Raw genomic sequence first — 22,921 nt, 5'->3', positions numbered from 1 at the left:
CCAGTAGTAAGTCGAGGACTACTCAATTGGTGCAGCACCGTTTGCAGAATGGGACTTTTGGTGGGCTCAGCAGGGCAGGGACAGCCTGGACAATTCCTATTGGCTTTTGAAAGCCAATAGAATTAGACTCTATTGAAGAGAGTCTATTCTATTGGCTTTCAAAAGCCAATAGAATAAAAGGGAGTAGCACAGCTAAGGAAAAGGGGGAAAAAAATGGCGGACTGGGTTGTTTGGCGACCCCCGTGAAATGGTCGTTCGACCCCAAATGGGGTCCCGACCCACAGGTTGAGAACCACTGCAATAGAGCAATATGGAGCCTCTCTTTGTAATGAGGGTTATCACCTCCAAGATGGAACAATTGCTTGCTACTCGTTGGTTTTAAATATAAGCAGAGCTCTGCTTTGTTTCTAAAACCTTTATTTTGGTTCTCCGCGGTTAACTAGCTCTTAGAGAGCCATTAGGGGAACTTTCCTTTGGAAAGCAGCCACCACATCAAATAAGAGGCCGCTGTCATTTGGCAAGTCAATTGGCTGGATGCTAACTTGGCATTTGTAAATAATAATAATAATAATTCTTGTGATTCATTTTAGATAATAGCTCTCATTTTCCGTAAAGGCAGAACTGGGACCATTCATAATTTATAATAGAAAATTAACACTGGCGTATTAGCCAAAAAGGCATACAGCACAAAGGTTGAGTGGCTCAGCCGATGATTGTTGTCCTAACTAAACAGGATGACAAATATACAATTTTCCTTTCATTTCTATGAACGGTATTGTCCCTGGTGCTCAAATAATCAGGAGGCTGGACGGCACTTGCTAAGCCCTTTTCTGATGCTTGGTTTTAATATTGTTACAGTTGTGTTGAAGGGAAAGACAAAACGAAAAATAAAAGTGGCACAACTTATAAGCCAAGCCATCTGCGGCCCAACAGCAGTGAGAGAAACAACCAATGTTGTAAATCAAGTACCTCCATCGTTGTAAGAGCAAGTGTTAAAACAGCATCTAGCATTTATCTTGTCATTTTTCTAGATGGGCATAGAATCATACAGTTGGAAGGGACCTTGAAGATCTTCTAGTCCAACCCCTTCTCCAGTGCAGAAATCTATACTTCTAAAAGCTAATTTTATTTCCCATTATTGCTAACTTGCCATGCATTTAGGGCAGGGGTCTTCAAACGTGGCCCTTTTATGACTTATGGACTTCAACTCCCAGAATTCCTCAGCCAGCGTGGCATGCTGGCTGAGGAATTCTGGGAGTTGAAGTCCACAAGTCATAAAAGGGCCAAGTTTGAAGACCCCTGATTTAGGGTATAGATATTTTTAACACCATAACACTTTTTCAGATATACATTATCAAACTGGGACAGGGTGTGGATCACAAGTGCCAGTTGGTTACGTCTTCCACACACTGGAGGTTACCTCGTTGCTGGATTCACACAATAAGTAAGATTAGCCTTAAAAGTGAAAAGTTAAGGTTGGCCACAAGTAAGAAATAAAAGCTCTGTTTCTTAGCAGTTGCTCAAACAGCTGAACCACCATCTCTGCTAATTAATGCTGTGAACCAAGTGGCAGGAATTGAAGGGCAGTAAATCTGTCTGGCCATTGATGTGTTCAAAAGAGTAGCTGTTGGAGGTCTAATTAATGTATTATAAAACTCTCTGTGGTTTTCTTTTCACAAATCAAATGGAAATTTCTATACTGTGGACATCCTAGCTAAGCCAAGGCAAGGCTATGAAAGTGTACTTTAACTTTCATTTAATCTTTCTTCATATATTCTTCTGTATACACTAAACTCTTACGTTGAACACTGCCTCAGTACAGGTAGTTCTCGACTTATGAGCACAATTGAGCCCAAAATTTCTGTTACTAAGTGAGACATTTGTAAAGTGAGTGTTGCCCCATTTTACAAACCTTTCTTGCCACAGTTGGTAAGTGAATTACTGCAGTTGTTAAGTTAGTAACACAGTTATTAAGTGAATCTGGATTCCCCATTGACTTTGCTTGTCAAAGTCAAAAGGGGATTACACGACCCCCTCAAAAGGGGATCACATGACCCCAGAACCCTGCAAATATGAGTCAACTGCCAATCATCTGAATTTTGATCATGTGACTGGTGATGCTGCAAAGGTCGTCAATAATAATAATAATAATAATAATAATAATAATAATAATAATAAATAGGCTCCTTGGGTGCAATCCCAAAACAACTGGAGCACCACTTGAACACCATTGGCATTGACAAATTCGCTATTAGTCAATTGCAAAAGGCGGCCTTACTAGGAACTGCTTCCATCCTGCGACGATATCTGTAATACCATCAAACATCCACATCTGCCTATCCCAGGTCCTGGGTAAGGACTCGATAGGTAGACAAAATGCCAAATCCAGTCTGAACATCTGGCTGACTGTGCGATGATCCATAATAATAATAATGTTGGAAGGGACCTTGGAGGTCATCTAGTCCAATCCCCTGCTCAGGTAGGAAACCCTATACCACTTCGGACAAATGGCTGTCCAGTCTCTTCTTAAAAACTTCCAGTGATGGAGCATTCACCGCTTCTGGAGGCAGGTTGTTCCACTGGTTAATTGTTCTTACTGTCAGGAAGTTTCTCCTTAGTTCTTAGGTTGCTTCTCTCCTTGATTAGTTTCCATCCGTTGCTTCTTGCCGTGCCTTCCGGCGTGTGTGAAAAACGGTCATGAAGGTCATTTTTTTCAGTGCTGTTGTAACTTCAGACGGTCACTAAATGAACTGATGTGAGTCGAGGAGCACCTGTATGAAAAGTATGACTGCTGCTGCAAAAAAAGGAAGTCTGACTTCTCTTTTGTGTGCTTTTTTAACTGCCAAAATTTGCAGTCGTGAAAGGCCTTTGATAGGAAGGCATGCCAAATTAAATACTAATAAAATGGGATGAGGTAATTTAGCTCATCATGTAGAGGCTTAAAAGCCTGGATACTTATGGGACTGCGACTCTCTGCTTGTTTCTGCCATTAACGTTAACATGGGGAGATGGGTTCGCTTCATTGGCTAAGCTCTACCATCTTACGTCATCTTGGAGACGTATCTTTTTGGTGGCCCCTCCAGCTTTCTGACATAGCAGCCTTCTGAAATCTATTCAATCCCAGCCCTGTTGTGTTTTTTAAAGCCTTGAAGATAAGGCTTTTTCAGCAGGTCCTGGGATGAGTGGATTGTGATCTCTCTGTGTTGGATGCTTTGTATGGTTTTGTAACCATACCTGCTGTTTTTCTTGATATGGATGTTTTATCCTTATTATTATTCCCGTATGTGTGTGTGTGTTTTAATTATTTATACTCTGCAAACTATCTAGAGTTGCAAAAATGATTGAGGCAGCCTCTAGGTTTGATTTCATACATAAATAAAATGAAATGTGGGCATCATCTTAGTAGGTTGTATGACCAGGCCATCATACAAGTATGACACGTTTGTTTGAGCATATCCCGTTATGCAAACATAGCAATTGTATTTTGCTCACTAGGATTTAGGGTTTAGCGTGTAGGATCTGTTCTGGTCTATGAAGAAATTCCTAGGTTCGTACAACACTTTACTCCTGATAAACAAAGCACAGTTTTTGTATTTACTCAGTTATGCTCCAAGAGAAGAATTGTTCTCCAAGAAATAAGTAATACCATGGTTTAATGCAATGGGCTTGATGTATACCGTATGATAATTCAATGGGTATCAGTTTCCTTTTAACCTAATCTACTGTGTTGTGCAATTCAGCCAGTATTTATCTTACGAAGAGTAAAGTCAATTCCTGCAAAGTGGCTGCATTACTTCGTACAACATCTTCAGCCAAAATCAAATTTTTTTTATTTGTCTGAAAAAAAAAAAAGACGCATGGACCTTCCTTATAGCTAAGAACCAGGAAGAGCCACGTTTTAATCCATTCTCAGCCATGGAAGTCTCTCTGTGACTATGGAGAAAAATAAAAGGAGCAATTGCTAAGGGTGTGGCCTAAGCCAGGGCTTTTCAACCTTTTCACCCATTGTACCACTTTTAGGATATGGCAACATTCGAGTACCACCTGTCGCCTAGCAAGGTGTCAAAAACTTGATGACCCCCCCCAAAAAAGGAAAAAAGTGATAAAGTACAGGTAGTCCTTGACTTACAACAGTTTGCTTAGTGACTATTCGAAGTTACAATGGCACTGAAAAAAGTGCCGAGCAAGACACCTGCCTGCCCACCTAGCGGCGCTCTTCCTCCTGTCTGAGGTTTTCATTATTGTGAGCATTTCTGTTGAGGATTGGCAATGGGGGTGGAGTGGGGGGGTGTTTGGTTCTTATTCCCCCCATCTGCTGAGTGGTTGCAGCAGGTTTTGGTCACTTCACATGACCCTAGGACACTGTGACCGTCATAATTATGAATCAGTTGCCAAGCATCTGAACGTAAATCACAAGACCCTGGAGATGCTGCAACATTCCAGCTGATTGGTGCTTCTTCTGGGCTCAGCAGAAGCGCCAGGATCAGCACCGAGCTCCAGCTGGAGTCTGGCGCTGATCCTGGCGCTTCCACTGAGCCCTGACAGTCCTGCAGTTCCAGCCATCTCTTGCTCAGGCTTATATGGTGCTGCCACTGGTTCAGCTCATTTCCCTCCCCAGCTACCACTTTTCTAGGATGGTCGCGTACCACCTGCCAGGTGCCAATGTACCACAGGTGGTACCCGTACCACTGGTTGAAAAGCCTTGGCCTAAGCTGCTACCGGAAAGATGATATAAAAATTTCATCAAATAAATGTCTGTGTTTGGAAGTGGCCATCTAGTCTGTTGAACATTCATAAAAATAGCTGAATCTGCTGGGGCTATGTATGATTCAGTCTGAAGGGTAACTCAGTATGAAATCAGTACGAACTCTCCTCTCTTATTGCTATGCATGGACTTTTAGTTGCTCTTTCAGCTTCTTCCTTTGCTGTAGTTGAGATGGGGTTTCTTCTTTGAGGGTGTGCTGGCTAGAGTCAAGACCTTGCACCCCTCTTCTTGCACCCCTGAGCCCCTTGTGCAACCCTGCGTCTTTTCCAGGAGCCATCTTAATTCCTCGGTTGCCACCATGCTTGGGAAGATGGTCTTCCGCATCCCTCACAGCAGAATTGGAAAGAGTCCTAAAGAGGACCTCACCTCCATGTGTTGCTGCAGGTGTCACCCTCCTGTTTGTGGAACCACATGGAGGATCAAGTCTCTTTCATTGGGGGCCTGCAGCTGGGCTGGGGCAGACAGCACCCATCATTCTCAACAACCAAGGAGAAAACCAACCTAGAACTAAGGAGAAATATCCTGATGGAACAATTAACCAATGGAACGACTTGCCTCCAGAAGCTGTGGGTACTCCATCACTGGAGGTTTTTAAGAAGAGATTGGACAGTCATTTGTCTGAAATGGTATAGGATCTCTTGCCTGAGCAGGGGGTTGGACTAGAAGACCTCCAAGGTCCCTTCCAACTCTTATTCTGAAACTCTGGGATGTCCTGCCAGGTCAACTGGCGAGGCAGACTTCCCTGTTAGAAGGGAATGTAACTAGTTTGCTTAGCGTCCTTCCCCCTACGTGAGGTCCATAGTTTCCATCAAAAGGAATTCTAGGAACCATAGTTCCTGTTTCTCTGGGAAATTTGAAGTTACCCATAAAGGAGATTATTTATAGCTCAGAGTAAAAATGAGGGGTCTTGGATGTTCTCTAAGCTCAGCTGTTTCCTTGCAGACGTTTCATGACCCAGCTAGGCAACCTCATCAGCAAACAATCATCAGTGATTGTTGAAGTTGCATTTTGAACCATACATTTTCTTTTTCCTCCATATATGTAAGTTCCTTGTCTTCAGATTGAAGACCAGGTTAAATCACGTTCCGCTAAGACAGGCATGTCAAACTCACAACGTCATGTGACGTCGCACCACATATCACGACTTTTTCCCCATTGCGGGCAATGGGATGGGTGCGGTTTCGATGTGACACATCCGGCCCATGGGCCGGCAGTTTGACATGCCTGCATTGAGATATTTAATTTAATAGCTGGAACGGTAAAGTGGATAATGGGCCAGAACACACTGAGTTAATTTGATTGGTTGGAGAGTGTGGGCTCCTGCATGAGGCAATTCTACATTATGATTGGTTGCTGGATGCAAAGGGGGAGTTTCCCTTTTTCCCCACCTTTTTTCTTTTGTGTGCCCTGTGATGATTTACCTCAGGGGTGTCAAACTGCTGGCCCACGGGCCAGACGTGTCATCGGAAAACCACGGCCACCCCATTGCCAGCAATGGCGAAAAAGCTCCGATATGTTGTGCAATGTCATGTGACATCACGGGTTTGACATGTCTGATTTACCTCATGACATAGTGATGTGCCTGACTATCTTGTTTGCTGTAAACATAGATGTTAAATATATTTATTTATATAAAGCTAGAAGTTTGTGTCAGCATCTCTGACTCCTTTTGGATACCGGCTACGCAATTCCCTGACCTGTTCCTTAGATAATCATGATTTGGCACAAGGGCCATCCAGAGTAGCATACTAATACTAAGTGTTATAAAAATTACAATTCAGCAGGGTTGCCACTCTTGATGTTAGCAAACAGGTAAAAATTTCAGTTAGAAGCCACAGCCTGTCAGTAATTCAGCAAAACCTGCTGCTCTCCATGAGGTTGTGTGTCTGAATACGCACACACACAAACACACACATTTACAGTCATGCATTTTCCTTTGTGCATTCTTGAATACATTTTTAATGAAGTTCAGTATTGTAAAAAGCAAGCACGTCTCGATATAAATCACCAGGGAATAATAAAAGCCTAGATAATGCAACGTCCATTATTTCGCAGTAGTAACGTTTAATTCCTCGCCCACCTCACCCCTTACCAGGGTATGCATGCTAAAATAAGGCAAGTTATTACCAAATGATTAGTTGATGCTTGAATGAAAAAAAGTACATTTAGGAAAGAACAGCATAATGGCTCTGTGCTTAGGGTAACTCATTCATTTCTCTGATCCCATCATAAAAAAAAATGTCATTTCTGTGAATTGTCTAGAATGAGATGCTTTTCTCACGTTTTTGGGGAGAAGAGGCACTGTAGCAGGACACTGAGTGAGTCAGTTTTCCTAGCAGGCAGACCAATTTTGGATGGTGATCTTTCTTCTAAGCCAGTGGTTCTCAACCTTTCTAATGCCGTGACCCCATAATACAGTTCCCCATGTTGTGGTGACCCCCCAACCACTTATATATCACCGGGTGCCAGGGCCGTGGCCAAAGAAAAGGGGAAAAAAATGGTGGACAGCCTTGTTTGGCGACCCCTGTGAAATGGTCGTTCGACCCCAAATGGGGTCCCGACCCACAGGTTGAGAACCACTGTTCTAAGCCTAATCATGGACATAAAGGGAAAATATTTTTTTTTTTAAAAAAAGAGGGAGTCTGCTAACACCAGGGATCCCCAATCTGGTCCCCTACTAGCCATCGGGCCACGGAACAGGCTGGCCAGTGCACACACTCCCTCCCAATCACGTTAGCACCACCGCCACTGCTATGCAAACGTGGTGCCACGTGGCACAAACGGGGCAGTGCTAGCACTCGCGCAGCAAAAACAGAGCGGTGCTACCGAGTGTCACATGGGTGCTAGCACTGCCACATTTGCATCACACGTGTTCGCAGCCCCTTCGTGTGTGCGTGCATGTGCATGTGTAAAATGCTTCCCACTCCCTTTCCCTCCAGTCCGCCAACCGAGAAAGGTTGGAGACCTCTGGCTTACACGGTCTTACCTAGACGGCTCTCTTAAGTTCTAGCCAGGGAAGACCTAGATTGGGAGTTAAAAGCAGAAAGGTTGAGGCATCTCCCCCCCCCCCTTTTTTAAAAAAAATAATACTTTTCATTGAAGTTTAAAATTACAAAGATAAAATTAATCACTGGAACAACCTGAATGCTCCAACACTGGAAGTTTTTAAGAAGAGACTGGACAGCCATTTGTCTGAAATGGTGTAAGGCAGTGGTTCTCAACCTGTGGGTTGGGACCCCATTTAGGGTTGAATGACCATTTCACGGGGGTCGCCAAACAGCACAGTCCGCCATTTTTCCCCCTTTTCCTTAGCTGTGCTACTTCCTTTTATTCTATTGGCTTTTGAAAGCCAATAGAATAGACTCTCTTGAATAGAGTCTATTTCTATTGGCTTTCAAAAGCCAATAGGAATTGTCCAGGCTGTCTCTGCCCTGCTGAGCCGACCAAAAGTCCCATTCTGCAAATGGTGCTGTACCAGTTGAGTAGTCCTCGACTTACGACCGGTTGAGTAGTCCTCGACTTACAACCGGTTGGGGGGTCGCGGTATTAAAAAGGTTGAGAACCACTGGTGTAGGGTTTCCTGCCTGAGCAGGGGGTTGGACTAGATGACCTCCAAGGTCCCTTCCAACTACTACTACTACTACTACTACTACTACTACTATTACTACTTCTTCTTCTTCTTCTTCTTCTTCTTCTTCTTCTTCTTCTTCTTCTTCTTCTTCTTCTTCTTCTTCTTCTTCTTCATCATCATCATCATCATCATCATTATCATTATTATTATATACCAATATAAACCAAGAAAAACATAAGCAAGAAAATATAGTGCAAAAAGGAGAAAAAGAGGGAGAGGGGGATGGATAGATAGATAGATAGATAGATAGATAGGTAGGTAGGTAGGTAGGTAGATAGGTAGGTGGATGGATGGATGGATGGATGGATCTTCTCTCTTCATCAAGAATAAATCTAAACATTTTTCTTTTCTTTTCTCTTTTTGATATATGTTGTTCTAGGTAACCCCTCTCCCCTCCGTATGGAAGCACGTGTTCGGGATGTCTGTGTGTGAAGAGTTTTTAGACTTTCACCATTCAATTTCTGTATTTTTTGAATTTGCAAAATATTTGAAGTTTATCTCTATCAATTTTTTTGTATAATCTTGGATTGACATACGGAGGAAAACATACCTTCTTCATTCTTTGTTCCCTGTCAGATTAAAATGGCTGAACAGTGGCCAAAATGAAAGAAAGGAGGGCGGGGGAATATGCAGCTCCTAGCTGAATTTCTCTTTATCATCTCTTGATGAGATTATAATGGTTTTGCAGTAAGTCTTTATACAGTAAGTCTAAGCATTTCTAATAGTTTAAAACCTTCTCTAATATTTCTAACAATATTCTCTTCATCCCATATCTCATCTTTATATATTGACAAGTAATAAAGCCTCATCTTTCAATCTTAAATCGGCAAATCCATTAAGAGCTACTGGAAATAACAGTATATATTTTTAACTTTAAACAAGTAAATCAATTTCATAATTCTTTTCCTTTACATGTTACTTTAATACTTACTCTAAAATATATATGTAAACAAAATTCTTCCTCCCGTGTCTATAAACAAATCTTTAAAACTTCATATATCAAAGTTAATCAAGAAAAATTCCATTAAGAGCCACTCGAAAGAACAAATTGAAAATATCTTTAATCCCTTCAAATAATATCCCACAAATTAATTTCTGATCATCTTCTCTTCATCTCCTCTCAGCTATAACATCATAGTTTATCACTTTCTCTATGAATAGAACAAAACTCTTTTTTTCCCATATCTTATCTATAAACAAATCTTTAAAGCCTCATTCACTCCGTCTCAAAGAAAACCCATTAAAACTGTTAGGAAAAAAAGAGGGTAATATACAGTTTAACCTTGATCAAATAGGCCCCCACTTTGTAAATTTTTGTTTTAAGGGTTTTAATTATTCCTTTTAGGTAATATCCTAAAAGCTGGTTTCTTGTTTCTTTTTTTTTTCTACTGAATTGCTTCATAGGTATAACACATCTTTTCTTTAATCCAAAGTAAGCAAATTATCAAAATCACTTTTTTGAGTTAAAATCCACATATCTAAGTCATTAATCCGGTTTATTATTTTCATGTCCTTTTTGACTATGGAAATCTCAGCCAGCTTCATTTGTTCGGCATTGTCAATATGCACGTAACCTGTTAGATTTAAATCCATATTCAAAACACTTTGATATTCAGCTAGATCCCTTCTATCTCTTCTTTTAAGCCATTTTTATTGTATCAGACAGTCTAAAGCAGGGGTGTCAAACTCAATTTCACTGAGGGCCGCATCAGCATTGCGGTTGCCCTGGGAGGGGCAGGTGGGTGTGGCCAGAGTGGGTGCAGCCTACTGGGTGGGCGTGGATGGAGTGGGTGTGGCCTACTGGGTGGGCGTGGCCAATTCTACATCATTCACGTCAAGAATGCCTGGGCAGGAGTGGGACAGATCTGAGGGTCTCTGGCAGAAGGGGGTGGGACCGGGGCAAGTGCCAAGGCATGGTCCACTGGGGCAAATGCCAAGATGACCACCACAAAATTGTACATTGGCTCCCGACTGGCCTGGGCCAGGGCCAAGGCAGCGGGGGCCATTTCCTCACTGTTTTCAGGATGGCTTCGCGGGCCACATGAAACCACTTCGCGGGCTGCATCCGGCCCCCGGGGCCTTGTGTTTGACATGTCTGGTCTAAAGAGTAACTTCTGAGTACATTGTTGCCAAATATTCTTCCAGAGTTAATATATTTTTTCTCCATTCTTTATTAATGGAAGTTCCCTTTTAATTATAATCTTTCTGGTTGCCTCTCGTAACCCACCTTCAAGGTCTGTTCTTATCATGTTGTGTTCTCAAACAGAACATTCATTTCCCAGAAAGAGGTTTCTGACTCTTAAAGCTCAGATCTTCATATATTTTAATAGGATTTTAAACAAACAGCAGGAAATATTCTTAAGACTTTTTCAAAATCTTGTTTCCAGTCAGTCTGGCCCCCAAGTCCATTTAAAAGCTTTCCAAAATCAACATTCTAATCACCCTTTTACTGCTTCTTTCCAAATTTTTTAAAAAAAAAAAGTTTTTAAGTTTTCAAATTTACATAAATCTTCTTTCATTGCCGGGTTGGAGGAAAATCACCCAGTGTAATAAAACCTGTCTTTCTGGAGGTTCTTAAAAGGTCAAAAAAGCAATTTATAGGCTATTTCAAATAAAAGCGATTAAAAGGCAAGATAGCCAAACCCAGTATGCTTATGAAAGGCTCCAACTGAGGCTTAGGCCAGGGGTCTCCAACTTTAAGACTTGTGGACCCTTCAACTCCCAGAATTCCCCAGCCAGCGTTGCCAGCATTGCCGGCTAAGGAATCCTGGGAGTTGAAGTCCACAAGTCTTAGAGTTGCCAAGTTTGGAGAACCCTCGCTTAGGCAAAGTTCCCACTTTCAACCCCAATCATCTGCTGTGCTAAAACTAAAGCCATCTTAATCCGTCATCTTTCTCCGGAAGTCTCCCGGAGCCATCACTTTTCCATACACTGATGGGTTCACATGTTGTACCAAGCCTTGTTGTCTCTTGCAAGCTCAGTTGGTGAGATTCACATAAATCACAGCTCACAGTTATAGACCATAGGTTCAGTTAACTCGAGATGCTTAAGCCAAACCGAACCAAACTCTGATTTTGGTTTCCTGCACTGTGTTTGAATCCAGTTGGTTTGGCTCCCAATCGTTTATTTTTTTGAGAAATCCTTCCCTAAAAGAATCCTTACATGGGTAATTTTGGAATACGTATTCATCAGGGGAAATGTCAGCCAATGGCCAGCTCACTTACAAGGCCCGATAATCATTTTTTACCATGTTTTTCATTCTTTAAATAGAATAACAGAATTGGAAGGGATCTTCTAGTCCAGGGGCAGGCAACCTTGGCTCTTTTATGACTTGTGGACTTCAACTCCCAGAATTCCTGAGCCAGCCATGCTGAGGGAAAAGGGAGAGGTTTCCAAGCTGAGCCATGCTGACTCAGGAATTCTGGGAGTTGAAGTCCATGAGTCATGAAAGAGCCAAGGTTGCCTACTCCTGTTCTAGTCCAGTGATGGCGAACCTTTTAGAGACCGAGTGCCCAAACTGCAACTCAAAACCCACTTACAGTATGCATCGTTGGGTGCCGGGTGGGTGTGGCCCATTGGCTGGGTGTGGCCCATTGGCTGGGCGTGGCTGTGGTGGTAACAGCAGACTGGGGGGGGGGGACTAAAAAGTTCAATCAATCAATTCCAACTTTGCAAGATCTTTTTTTTTCCCGTAAGAAGTTGAAATTGACTGATTGATTGAACCTTTTTTTTTTTTTTTGCACACGGCGGCGGAGGCCTAAAGCGAAAAGGTTTTATAAAACCCAGATGAAGGCCTAGGATGGGGGCGATGGCGCGCATGCCCACAGAGAGGGCTCTGAGTGCCACCTCTGGCACCCGTGCCATAGGTTCACCACCACTGTTCTAGTCCAACCCCCTGCTTGAACGGAAGACCCTATGCCATTTTAAACAAGTGGCTGCCCAGTTTCAAAAGCCTTCATGAATGGGGCATCCACAACTTCTGTAGGCAAACTGTTCCACTAGTTAATCATTCTTGCAATTAAGAAAGTTCTCCTTAGTTGAAGTTGCTTCTCTTCTTGATTAGTTTCCATCCATTGTTTCTTGCCTTCTGGTGCTTTGGAAAATAGGTTGATCCCTCATCTTTGTGGTAGCCTCTCAAAGATTGGAACATTCTCTTTAAAAACTTTATTCTTCCTCATACAAGTACCATATTTTTCTTAGCTTTTTCCAGCCTTCACTAGCATTTGAGTCTCCATCTTCCCTTAAAGTGGTAATTGCTAAACACTAATGCTGATTCATAAAGAGGAAGCTCAGTTGCTTAGATTTTACTGTGACTTGTCATTAATAACAACACATGTCTAGAATGTACAATGAGTCTTTGAGTGAAGTTGGGAAGTAGGTTGGCTTGCTTTGTAATTTAATTGACCAGCCTGCTGTAAATATAATCTGAAGACCCTTGGCCGTATAAAATCAATTGTGGTGAGAATCTCTTGGAATGTCTTTGCTGCACGTTTATTCAATAAATACTCTGTCGGGCTGTAGCAGAGGCCGTCCCGGTTACCTCTTCCGAAGACGCCCCGACTCCTTGAACGCGCGTCCTGACGGCCCGACATCCAGCTGATTGGCGGGCATGCACAGGAGCCGCTCCGACAGCCAGCTGGCCTCCCTGGATCTGCACATGCGCAGACGGTGATCTGGATAGTACAGCACATGCGCAGATGGGTGGAAAGGCTAAAATTGCCCAGTACCCATGCGCGGACACCGGGAGGAGGCGAACGACAATAAGTGAAACATTACAGGCTGCCGAAGCATCGGGAAGCCGTCGAAGCGTCGGGAAGCGTTGGGAGGTGGCAGCTGAAGAACAGTACAGTCGGATGGATGGCCATTAGGGGAAAATTGGGCGGTCCGGAAGAGGGTGGTGGTGGATGGGTGGTAGCGTGGGTGTGGGCTAGGCGGGGACTTTGTGAAATGTATAAAGGAACCATGATTGTAATGGTTGTCAGTGCTGACTTTAAATCGTTATTTTGCTGAAATAAATTAGAAGTTCTTCGTTCCTGACGTGGTGGCTCTGTGTCTGTTGGTTGTGAAGTCAAGACGAGGCAACATACTCATTAAAGCCGGAATAACCCTTTAAGTGGTTAATTTCTCTCCCGTTCCCTATTCCAACAGAACTGCTTGTAGTGAAGAGGAAGAGAGGAAGGCCTAAAGGATCAACCAAAAAATGTTACGCTGAAGAAGAATTGGCTGAAAGCACGACCTCTGCTCCAAGTGAAGGTGTTCAACCAGGACCTGAAGAAGGAGGAGAATTGGTGGATGTGTCTGTAGACAACTTGCAATGCCGGAAGTGCAACCGGAAGTTCTCTAATTCTCGACAGCTCAGAAAGCACATCTGTATTCTGGTTAAGCATGAAGACTTGGAAGAAGATGAGGATTCAGGTGAGCAAATGTATTACGGTGCATTCTTCAAGGTGTGGCCTTGTGATTCAAAGACGAGTGAAAAGTAGACACATAGAAAGCTTCATCGTTGGAGTTTTATGGATTAAGTAAGGGAATTCATATGGCCACCCAACTCAGTCCCACTGACTCTGGGTGACTTACAGAAATAAAACCCCTGTACAAAATGTAATAAAGCTTCACTCCCCTGGCAACAAAATCAAACCACCCACTTGATGGGCTTTGTATCCCCCTGGTTCAGAGGCAAAATCATATCTTCAGGGCCTTTTGAAAGAGTGTTTCTACAGAGATGATGTTCTACAGAGAGTGAGCCACCACAGAGAAGGCCCTTCTTCTTGGCTCTTTTATGACTCATGGACTTCAGCTCCCAGAATTCCTGAGCCAGCAGGAATTCTGGGAGTTGAAGTCCACGAGTCATAAAAGAGCCAAGGTTGCCTACCCCTGCAGTAGATGGATCTTTTTAGGAGAAGAGAGCCATAACCTTGCCTCCCTCTCCATTCTGGTAGGTCAGTTAGATATAACTGGAAAAAGACAATCCTTCAAATAATGTGCCCACCCTGGTTTGGAATAGCTGGCCAGCTAATAAGATAAAGGTAAAGGTTTCCCTGTCAGTTGTGTCCAACTCTAGGTCAAGGTGGTCATCTCCATTTCTTGCCCAAGGGAGCTATCATTGTCCAAAGACATTTTCCGTGGTCATGTGGCCAGCATGACTATAAGCCGAAGCTCACAGAACGCTGTTATCTTCTCACCGAAGTGGTACAGTCTACTCACATTTTCATGCTTTCAAACTGCTAAGTGAAAGGTCAACTAATACTTTATGTTTTTTCATTAAGACCTTTTAGTTACAAATAAGTACTAATAAGTTACTAGTAAGTAATATTAGTTACTAATGAGTTACTAATAACTACAGTACAGATGGCTTGATGGTTGTCAGAGCCATCATTCTCCCCCATCTCTCTCTCTCTCTCTCTCTCTCTCTCTCTCTGTGTGTGTGTGTGTGTGTGTGTGTGTAACTTCTTCCAACTCCTTTATTTTTGATTTCACCCCATAAACTGGCCCCATGTTGACACTTATCCCATTTCTATTTCTGTTATTAAGAAGAGCAAATACATCATTGATAAATCAGCATTCCCTCTAAGTTTGGATGAAGTAGGGCTCTCTGATTTGGATTGATTTCTACTAGAGGCTTTGGAGCATGGATGTAATTCCAGTCTCCAGCTGTTTACAGCTGCTTCTTTGCCCAGGATCACATAGCAGCGCAAAGGCAGATGTGTGCTCTGTTCCTGCCTCTGCCTGCTCTTGATTGCTTTTGGGAAATCGGGTCCAAAGCACGGCACAGCCTTAGTATATATAGGTAGTCCTCAACTTATGACCACTGTTGACCCCAACTTTTCTGTTGTTGAGGGAGTTTTGCCCAATTTTATGTCCTTTCTTGCCACAGTTGTTAAGTGAATCACTTCAGTTGATAAATTAGTAACCCGGTTGTTCATTGATTCTGTCTTCCCCGTTGACTTTGTTTGTCAGAAGGTCGTAAAAGGTGAGCACATGACCTTTGGACACAGCAACGGTCGTAAGTATGAACCAGTTGCCAAGCATCTGAATTTTGACCACATGATCATGGGGATGCTGCAAAGGTCACAACTGTGAAAAATGGTCGTTTGTCACTTTTTTCAGGGCTGCCGTGACTTTGAACGGTCACTAAATGAACTGTTGTAAGTCAAGGACTACCTGTATTGGGTCATCTGGCTTTTCCCATTTATGACAGCTAAGAGGCTTTGCCCCTTGTCCCTTCTGAATGCTTCCTAGGAGCAACACGTATAAAGTACATTTACCTCTAACCGGGTTTAGTGCCTTCCCTTTAAAAATAAACATTGTGTTACTGAATTTAGGTGTATCTTGTCCTAAGTCAGTGATGGCGAACCTTTTAGAGACCGAGTGCCCAAACTGCAACGCAAAACCCACTTATTTATCGCCGGGTGCCAGGTGGGTGTGGCCCACTGGGTGGGCGTGGCTGTGGTGGTCATGGCAGACTGGGTGGGTGTGGCCAAGATGGGCATGTTGCTCGTGGGGAGGGATGCCTGTGGGGGCCGGGCAGGGTTGGGGGAGATCCAGGGGTCTCTGGCAGATGGGGCAGTGGGCAAGAGGCTCATTCTGCAGGGTGAGGCAAGGCGAGGCGAGGCAGGGCAGTGGTGCCATTGTCGCAGGGCAAGGCAGGGCAGGGGCCGAGGTGGCTGCTGCCTGACACCATCGTCCCCTGCACACAGAGGCCAGTAAGCGCATTGGGGGCCAACAGTGTCCATCAACAGCCACAGCCTGCCAGCCCCTTGACCGGCGCTCCACCGCCTTCCTCCAGCAGTTCAAAGAAGCCGCCTCTGAGCTGGACTGACTGAGGAGGCGATGCAATGGTTCATGCCTGGGAAAAGGAGAGCATGTGAGGCCAGGAGGGATGGGGGGGGGAGGGAAACCAGCCATGCTGGGATGCATCTGGCCACATGGTACCTCGGTGAGTTAGTGGGCGGCTGGTTGAAGAGGGACAGTTGCCATCTCTGGGGCATGGCACGCGTGCCCACAGAGAGGGCTCTGAGTGCCATAAGTTCGCCACCACTGTCCTAAGTGCTTGTTAAAAACATAAAAAGTCTGAAGTAGTGATTAGGTGGGGGAGCTTTGTGGGGTTTTTTTTTTTTTGGGGGGGGGGGAGTTCCTTTTGTTTGTTTTGTTTTGTTTCAAACACAGGAGGTTTTTCCAATGAGCCGAGGTGGCGCAGCAGTTAGGGTGCAGTACTGCAGGCCACTTTAGCTGACTGTGTTCAGCAGGTCAGCGGTTCAAATCTCACCGGCTCAAGGTTGACTCAGCCTTCCATCCTTCCGGGGTAGGTAAAATGAGGACCCAGATTGTTGGGGGCAATGTAAATATATATATACATTGCTTACTGGTGTACACCGCTTAGAGAGTGCTTGCACTTAAAGCGGTATATAAGTCTCATAAATAAATAAATAAATAAATAAATAAATAAATAAATAAATAAAAAGGAGTTTCTCCTTTGCTAAGAGAATCAACATCTCTATTCAGTAAAACAAAAGGGGAAACTGCTCATTTGACAAAAGCAAACACATCATTCCATGTAGGATGGGAAGTTATTATTTTTTTCTTCTCTCCATCCCAACAAAAATGTTTTTGGCAAGGGGACTGGAGCTTGGAAAGAACTGATGTAAAAGGCCTCTGGATTCTGTCCACGAGTAAGATAATTTGGTGTGTGGGGGAGGGTGTGGGTGGGGAAGCTGACAAAACAAAGACCAAGAGTGAAAGTGGGCCAGACCCTAGCTAGTAATTGTGGAGAAACAAACAAAGAGACAGACAAAAAAGCCAGACAAGAAAGATATCCCTGAAGCAGAGATGATCCAGAAGTAGCTTGGAAGGTTGTTGAATGCCAAACTCTAAAATCCTCCTCTTTCCCACCCCCCTGTCCACATGTTTCAGAACAGGGCCCACCCACTGCCTTCCATTGCACTCATAACACAAATACCTGATACCTATCTATCACCTGGTGATACACAGAAGTATCACTAGGTGAGATGCAATAAAAGAATTTGAGCAGCCGTAGTGCTTTCCTATACGGAGTTTGGTGCCAACCCTGGATTCGCCTAGTGTTCTGCATGGAAGAGCATGCAAAACACCGGACGTTTAGTGATTGAACCCTCATAATGCCTCGCTAGTGCTTTATGACTAAATTCATATGGTAGAAATATCATCATACAGGTTTGGTTTTTGAAATTCTTTTCCACCTCTTTCTCAGCAGTGGCTATAGGAGATTGTGCATTTGCTTCTGGATAACAAGCACAAGCACACTATAGAACATGCATTAATATTTACTTCCTTGTTTTCGATTCACAACTTCATTAACCTTGTGAACTCTCAAGCTTCCTCCTTCCGTTATATATTCAAGATGGACAGTATTTAATATTTATTTGCTACATATATGTAGGGATATGGGTCTATACATATTTTGTTCATAGTATGTTTAGGTGTGTGTCATGTATGTGTTTCACTTTGAGAGCGGGCAACTAAATTTCATTTTTGATGTGTGCCGTTGCGCCCACAGTAAAAAAATGACAATAAAGGTTATCTTATCTTATCTACAACTGTAACAGAATCTGTCCATTATGCTTGTAAGTCATGGTGGTCATTAAGCAAGGTACCCACCAGACCACTTTGCTTAATGACCACTATCCATATTCTCCCAGTTGTGGTCATGAAGCAGAGCACAGAGGATCTATTGCAAGCCCAGGATCACACACACACTATATATGTAGAAATAGTAATATAATGTAATATAATAAAATAATACAGTACAATACAATATAATACAATTATATATAATCAGGAGTGATTACAGAGAGACATCACTACATAAATTACCCAAGGATTGAATTTTTGTATAAGAAACCATCATGTCCAACCTATAATTCCCTAGCAACATTGAGAACATGGATGTGTTTACAGTCTGGCCAGGCAATTTAAATCTCTTTTCAAAATGCACTGCTTCAATTTTTCCCTAATACTTGACAATGATGCCTATGGTTGGCAATCCAATTATAGTCAGTGCCCGGGGGATTTCTACCTCACTACTCCAAAATTAATTTGGAATATTAAATGTGAACTTTCGCTGTTGCATTAACTCTCAAGGTGAACATTTAAAACTTACGCTTGGGACTTGAATTTGCTTTGGGGTTCTTTTTATCAGTGTTTCAGCAGGACTGGTGCGTGTCTGAACAGGAAATATATTTGCACGTAAGATAACATATAGAATGGATCCAATATAAGAACTAATGGGTGAGGCCAGTACATACCTATATGTCTACTGTATTTGCATCGTTTCTTAAGTACGAGCTCACTCCTAATTGTGGTCACACACAGCTTTCCTTCATAAGATTTTTTTATTATTATTATTATTAGACCTCCAATATAGTCTTCCTTTGAACATATAAGAGATAGATTCATAATCATTATTTCATGAAAGATATACCGTATTTTCCGGCGTATAAGACGACTTTCTAAAGCATGGAAATTGGCGCCCAAGTCGGGGGTCGTCTTATATGCCGAGTCGTCTTATACGCCGGAAATTACGGTAGTTTCCGGTGTATAGGACGACTTTCTAGGCATGGAAATCGGTGCCGAAGTCGGGGGTCGCCTTATACGCCGAGTCATCCTATACGCCGGAAAATACGGTACTTTTTGTGAAAAATCATAATTTTAACTAGACGGTTCAGAAATAAGGATTCTTTCCATAAAAGGTGATCTATGAAATAGGTACTAAGAGTCAGTTTTATCTAAAAAGTTAAGGTGCTGGCTTAGAAAGTGGGAGACCATGAGTTTTAATCCTGCCTTAGGAAAGAAAGCTGGCTGGCTGCCTTTGGGCCAATCACTAGGAGACTGTGAGTTCTAGTTCCGCCTTAGCATGAAAGCTGTCTGGGTGACTTTGGGCCAATCATCACGAGATAGTGAGTTCTACCTTAGGCATGAAAGATGGCTGGGTGACTTTGGGCCAGTCACCAGGAGTCTGTGAGTTCTAGTCCCACCTTAAGCATGAAAACTGGCTGGGTGAATTTGGGCCAGTCACTCTCTCTTAGGGCAACTCATCTCATAGGCTTCTTGTTGTCAGGAAAAGAGAAGGAGGAAGTAATATTATGTATGTACGCCATCTTGAGTTATAAAGTAACAAAAGCGGGATAAAAATCTAATGAAGAAACAAAGGGGAAAAAAATCAGATCCTTGTTGTATGTCCCAGATCAATTCCAAATTCCACCCAGTGTGAGACGATGTTTGCCAGTTTTTGCCTAGACATTCCGTCTGAAACCCAGATAGCACAACGTAACAATTTAGCAGAATGTCAAGAATACTGCTTAGAAACATCTTGGATAGCTAATAATCCACTTCTCTCCTGTAAACCAGATAACCAGGGAAGACAAAATGTATTGTTCACTTATCAGTAGATGGGTTAGTTTGAGAGTGCATTGATTTTGCACCCTAAACCAACAACTGAACTCACAGTTCACTCCCAGCAGGTTGAGGGGAGTTGCTCAACAGCTGTAACAAGGAACTCCACTAACAGACATTTGTAACATCTGTGTTTGTTGAAGAGATAAGATAGACAAGCTTTGAGTCTGCAGCTTAGTCCTTGAGGAGATAGTGCTACTGAGGATGTTTTAGTCTTTCCTAAGCCTTCCTGGAAATATTGCTGTACAGGTAGTACTTTACTTAGGATCACAGCTGAGCCCAAAATTTGTTTTGATAAGCGAGTCCAGTTACGATAGTCTACTCCTTTGCTTGCAGGGTCAGCAAAATGATTGATTTGTCTGATGGAGCCTTTTTGGTCTAGGCCAGGGGTAGGCAACCTTGGCTCTTTTATGGCTCCCAGAATTCCTGAGCCAGCCATGCTGAGGGGAAAGGGAGAGGTTTCCAAGCTGAGCCATGCTGGCTCAGGAATTCTGGGAGTTGAAGTCCACCAGTCATAAAGCGGTCTAGGCCTAGGCCAGAGGTAGGCAACCTTGACTCTTTTATGACTCGTGGACTTCAACTCCCAGAATTCCTGAGCCAGCCATGCTGACGGGAAAGGGAGAGGTTTCCAAGCTGAGCCATGCTGGCTCAGGAATTCTGGGAGTTGAAGTCCACGAATCATAAAAGAGTCAAGGTTGCCTACCCCTGGCCTAGTGGTTATGGCACCAGGCTAGAAATCAGAAGACAGTGAGTTCTAGTCCTAGTTTAAACATGAAAGCCAGCTGGGTGTCACTGGGCCAGTCACTAGGAGACTGTGAGATTTAGTCCTGCCTTAGGCATGAAAACTGGCTGGATGACTTTGGGCCAATCACCAGCAGACTCTGAGTTCTAGTCCAACGTTAAGTATAAAAACCAGCTGGATGACTTTAGGCCAGTCACTTTTTTTCAGTCCAACCCACCTCAGGGGGTTGTTGTTATGGGAAAAATAGAAAGAAATATTAGGTATGTTCACTGCCTTGAGTTATTTATAAAGTAATAAAGGTGGGATAAAAATCTGGGAAAAAATTCTAGAAGAGGGGAGAAAACCCAGCACCAATTCTAGGTGCTCAACACCTAATTGTCATTTATCTTAAAAGAAGGAGCAAAGCAAATTTATTCATTTAAACTGAAATCTCTTGAATTGTCACCGTGCTTTTAAAAGAATCTTTGGGTTTGTACAAACCTGATCCAAGAACTTGCCCATGTTTAAACTGAGATGATGATCTCTATGAAAGCCAGTGCTATTTTTTTAAAAATAATAATAATAATAATGAAAATCTACAAATGCACCAAGGAAGAGCGAGTTCAAAGCCTGACAATTAAGAGACCAATATATATCCTAAACATTCAGCTGGGACCTTCTCCAATTAAGAATGCACACTGAGCAGCTGAGTCTCTAATTAGGAACCCCCAAAGAGAAAATCTGGATGGCTTGAACAGTCTAGCTTGAAATGAACACAGTGATTCATATGTCTCTGACAGCCGCCTTGATCGTCAGTAGAAATGCAGGCATCTTGCAAATGCTATGTGAATATAGAGGCAGCCCAGCATCAAATTACTCTTTGCATGCTGCATTGGATTTAAATCACCTAAATCTGGGTACACGAGGTCAGTTTATTAGTTTGCCAAATCAAAGTGCCAGCTGTTCAAACTGATTGCTTAATGTTCCTTTGCAAGAGAGAGCAGAAGTGAAGACTATTCATCTCAATCAGGCTGCTTGCAAGACGGAGAATAAAATGCTATTGCAAAACATTTGTTTGAGTCCAACTTTTCCTGATGCTGTATAAACACATTGAGATTTTCCTGTCCATGTTTGCTGGAAATTATGGGAGTTTAGGGCTGTCATAGCTGGTTATCCCCCAAAAAGTTTGCTTGGATGATGGAAGTTAAAAGTACAATTTTTTTTTTGAACAATAGTGCTTATTTTCAGGGAAATGGCAATATAAAATGGCAATAAGCAAAATATGACATGCAATTTTCAGTCCAGTGTTCAAATTGGTCAACTATAGAATAGAACAACTACCCAAAAAACACTGAGACTTTAGAAAGAGTGCAGAGAAGAGCAACAAACATGATTATGGAACTGGAGTCTAAAGCACACGATGCAGTTGATGAACGATTGCAGGAACTAGGTATAAAGAAAAAGACTAAGAGTGAAATAATAGCAGCTTCCCAATATTTGAAGGGCTCTGTCAAATAAGAGGGACTTGATCTATTCTCCAAAGCACCTGAGGGCAAGACAAGAAATAAGGAATGGAAGCTTATCAAAGAGAGATTAAATCTAGAATTAAGGAGAAATTTCCTAACAGTGAGAACAATTAATCAGTTAAACTGTTTACCTCCAGACATTTTAGGTGCTGTATCATTGGAGTTTTTAAAGAAATGATTGGATAGCCATTTGTCCGGAATGGTATAGTGTCTCCTGCTTAAGCAGAGAGTTGGACTAGAAGACTTTCAAGGCCCCTTCCAACTCTGTTATTCTGTACCTAATCCTGAAAATCGATTTTATATAATAAAATACTGCATCCAGTTTTGGTCACCACGATGCAAAAAAGATGTTGAGACTCTAGAAAGAGTGCACAGAAGAGCAACAAAGATGATTAGGGGACTGGAGGCTGAAACATATAAGGAACAGTTGCTGGAATTGGGTATGTCTAGTTTAACAAAGAGAAGGACGAGGGCGGACATGATAGCAGTCTTCCAATATCTCAGGGGCTGCCCCAAAGAAGAGGGAGTCAAGCTATTCTCCAAAGCACCCGAAGGCAGGACAAGAAGCAACGAAAGATGGAAACTAATCAAGGAGAGAAGCAACCTAGAACTAAGGAGAAACTTCCTGACAGTAAGAACAATTAACCAGTGGAACAACCTGCCTCCAGAAGCCGTGAATGCTCCAACACTGGACATTTTTAAGAAGAGACTGGACAGCCATTTGTCCGAAATGGTATAGGGTTTCCTGCCTGAGCAGGGGGTTGGACTAGATGACCTCCAAGGTCCCTTCCAACATTACTACTACTACTACTACTACTACTACTACTACTACTACTACTATTATTATTATT

The 22,921-nt window shown here is 42.8% G+C and overlaps 1 protein-coding gene across 2 annotated transcripts in view; it reads left to right on the top strand.

Moving 5' to 3' along the window:
- ZFAT (zinc finger and AT-hook domain containing) overlaps positions 1-22,921 on the top strand; it is a 159,894-nt gene that overhangs the window by 13,693 nt on the left and 123,280 nt on the right. For both annotated transcript variants that reach the window (XM_039324690.1, XM_039324689.1), the window contains exon 3: positions 13,545-13,811. In XM_039324690.1, the coding sequence (XP_039180624.1) occupies positions 13,545-13,811 (267 nt within the window). The remainder of the gene's footprint in view (positions 1-13,544; positions 13,812-22,921) is intronic.

This window comes from Crotalus tigris, unplaced genomic scaffold (assembly GCF_016545835.1).
Source record: "Crotalus tigris isolate CLP2741 ecotype Arizona unplaced genomic scaffold, ASM1654583v1 scf7180000024306.450007, whole genome shotgun sequence".
Classification (NCBI taxonomy): domain Eukaryota; kingdom Metazoa; phylum Chordata; class Lepidosauria; order Squamata; family Viperidae; genus Crotalus; species Crotalus tigris.
Note: the sequence above shows the minus strand (reverse complement) of the source record. Positions and strands in the feature narration are given on the sequence as shown.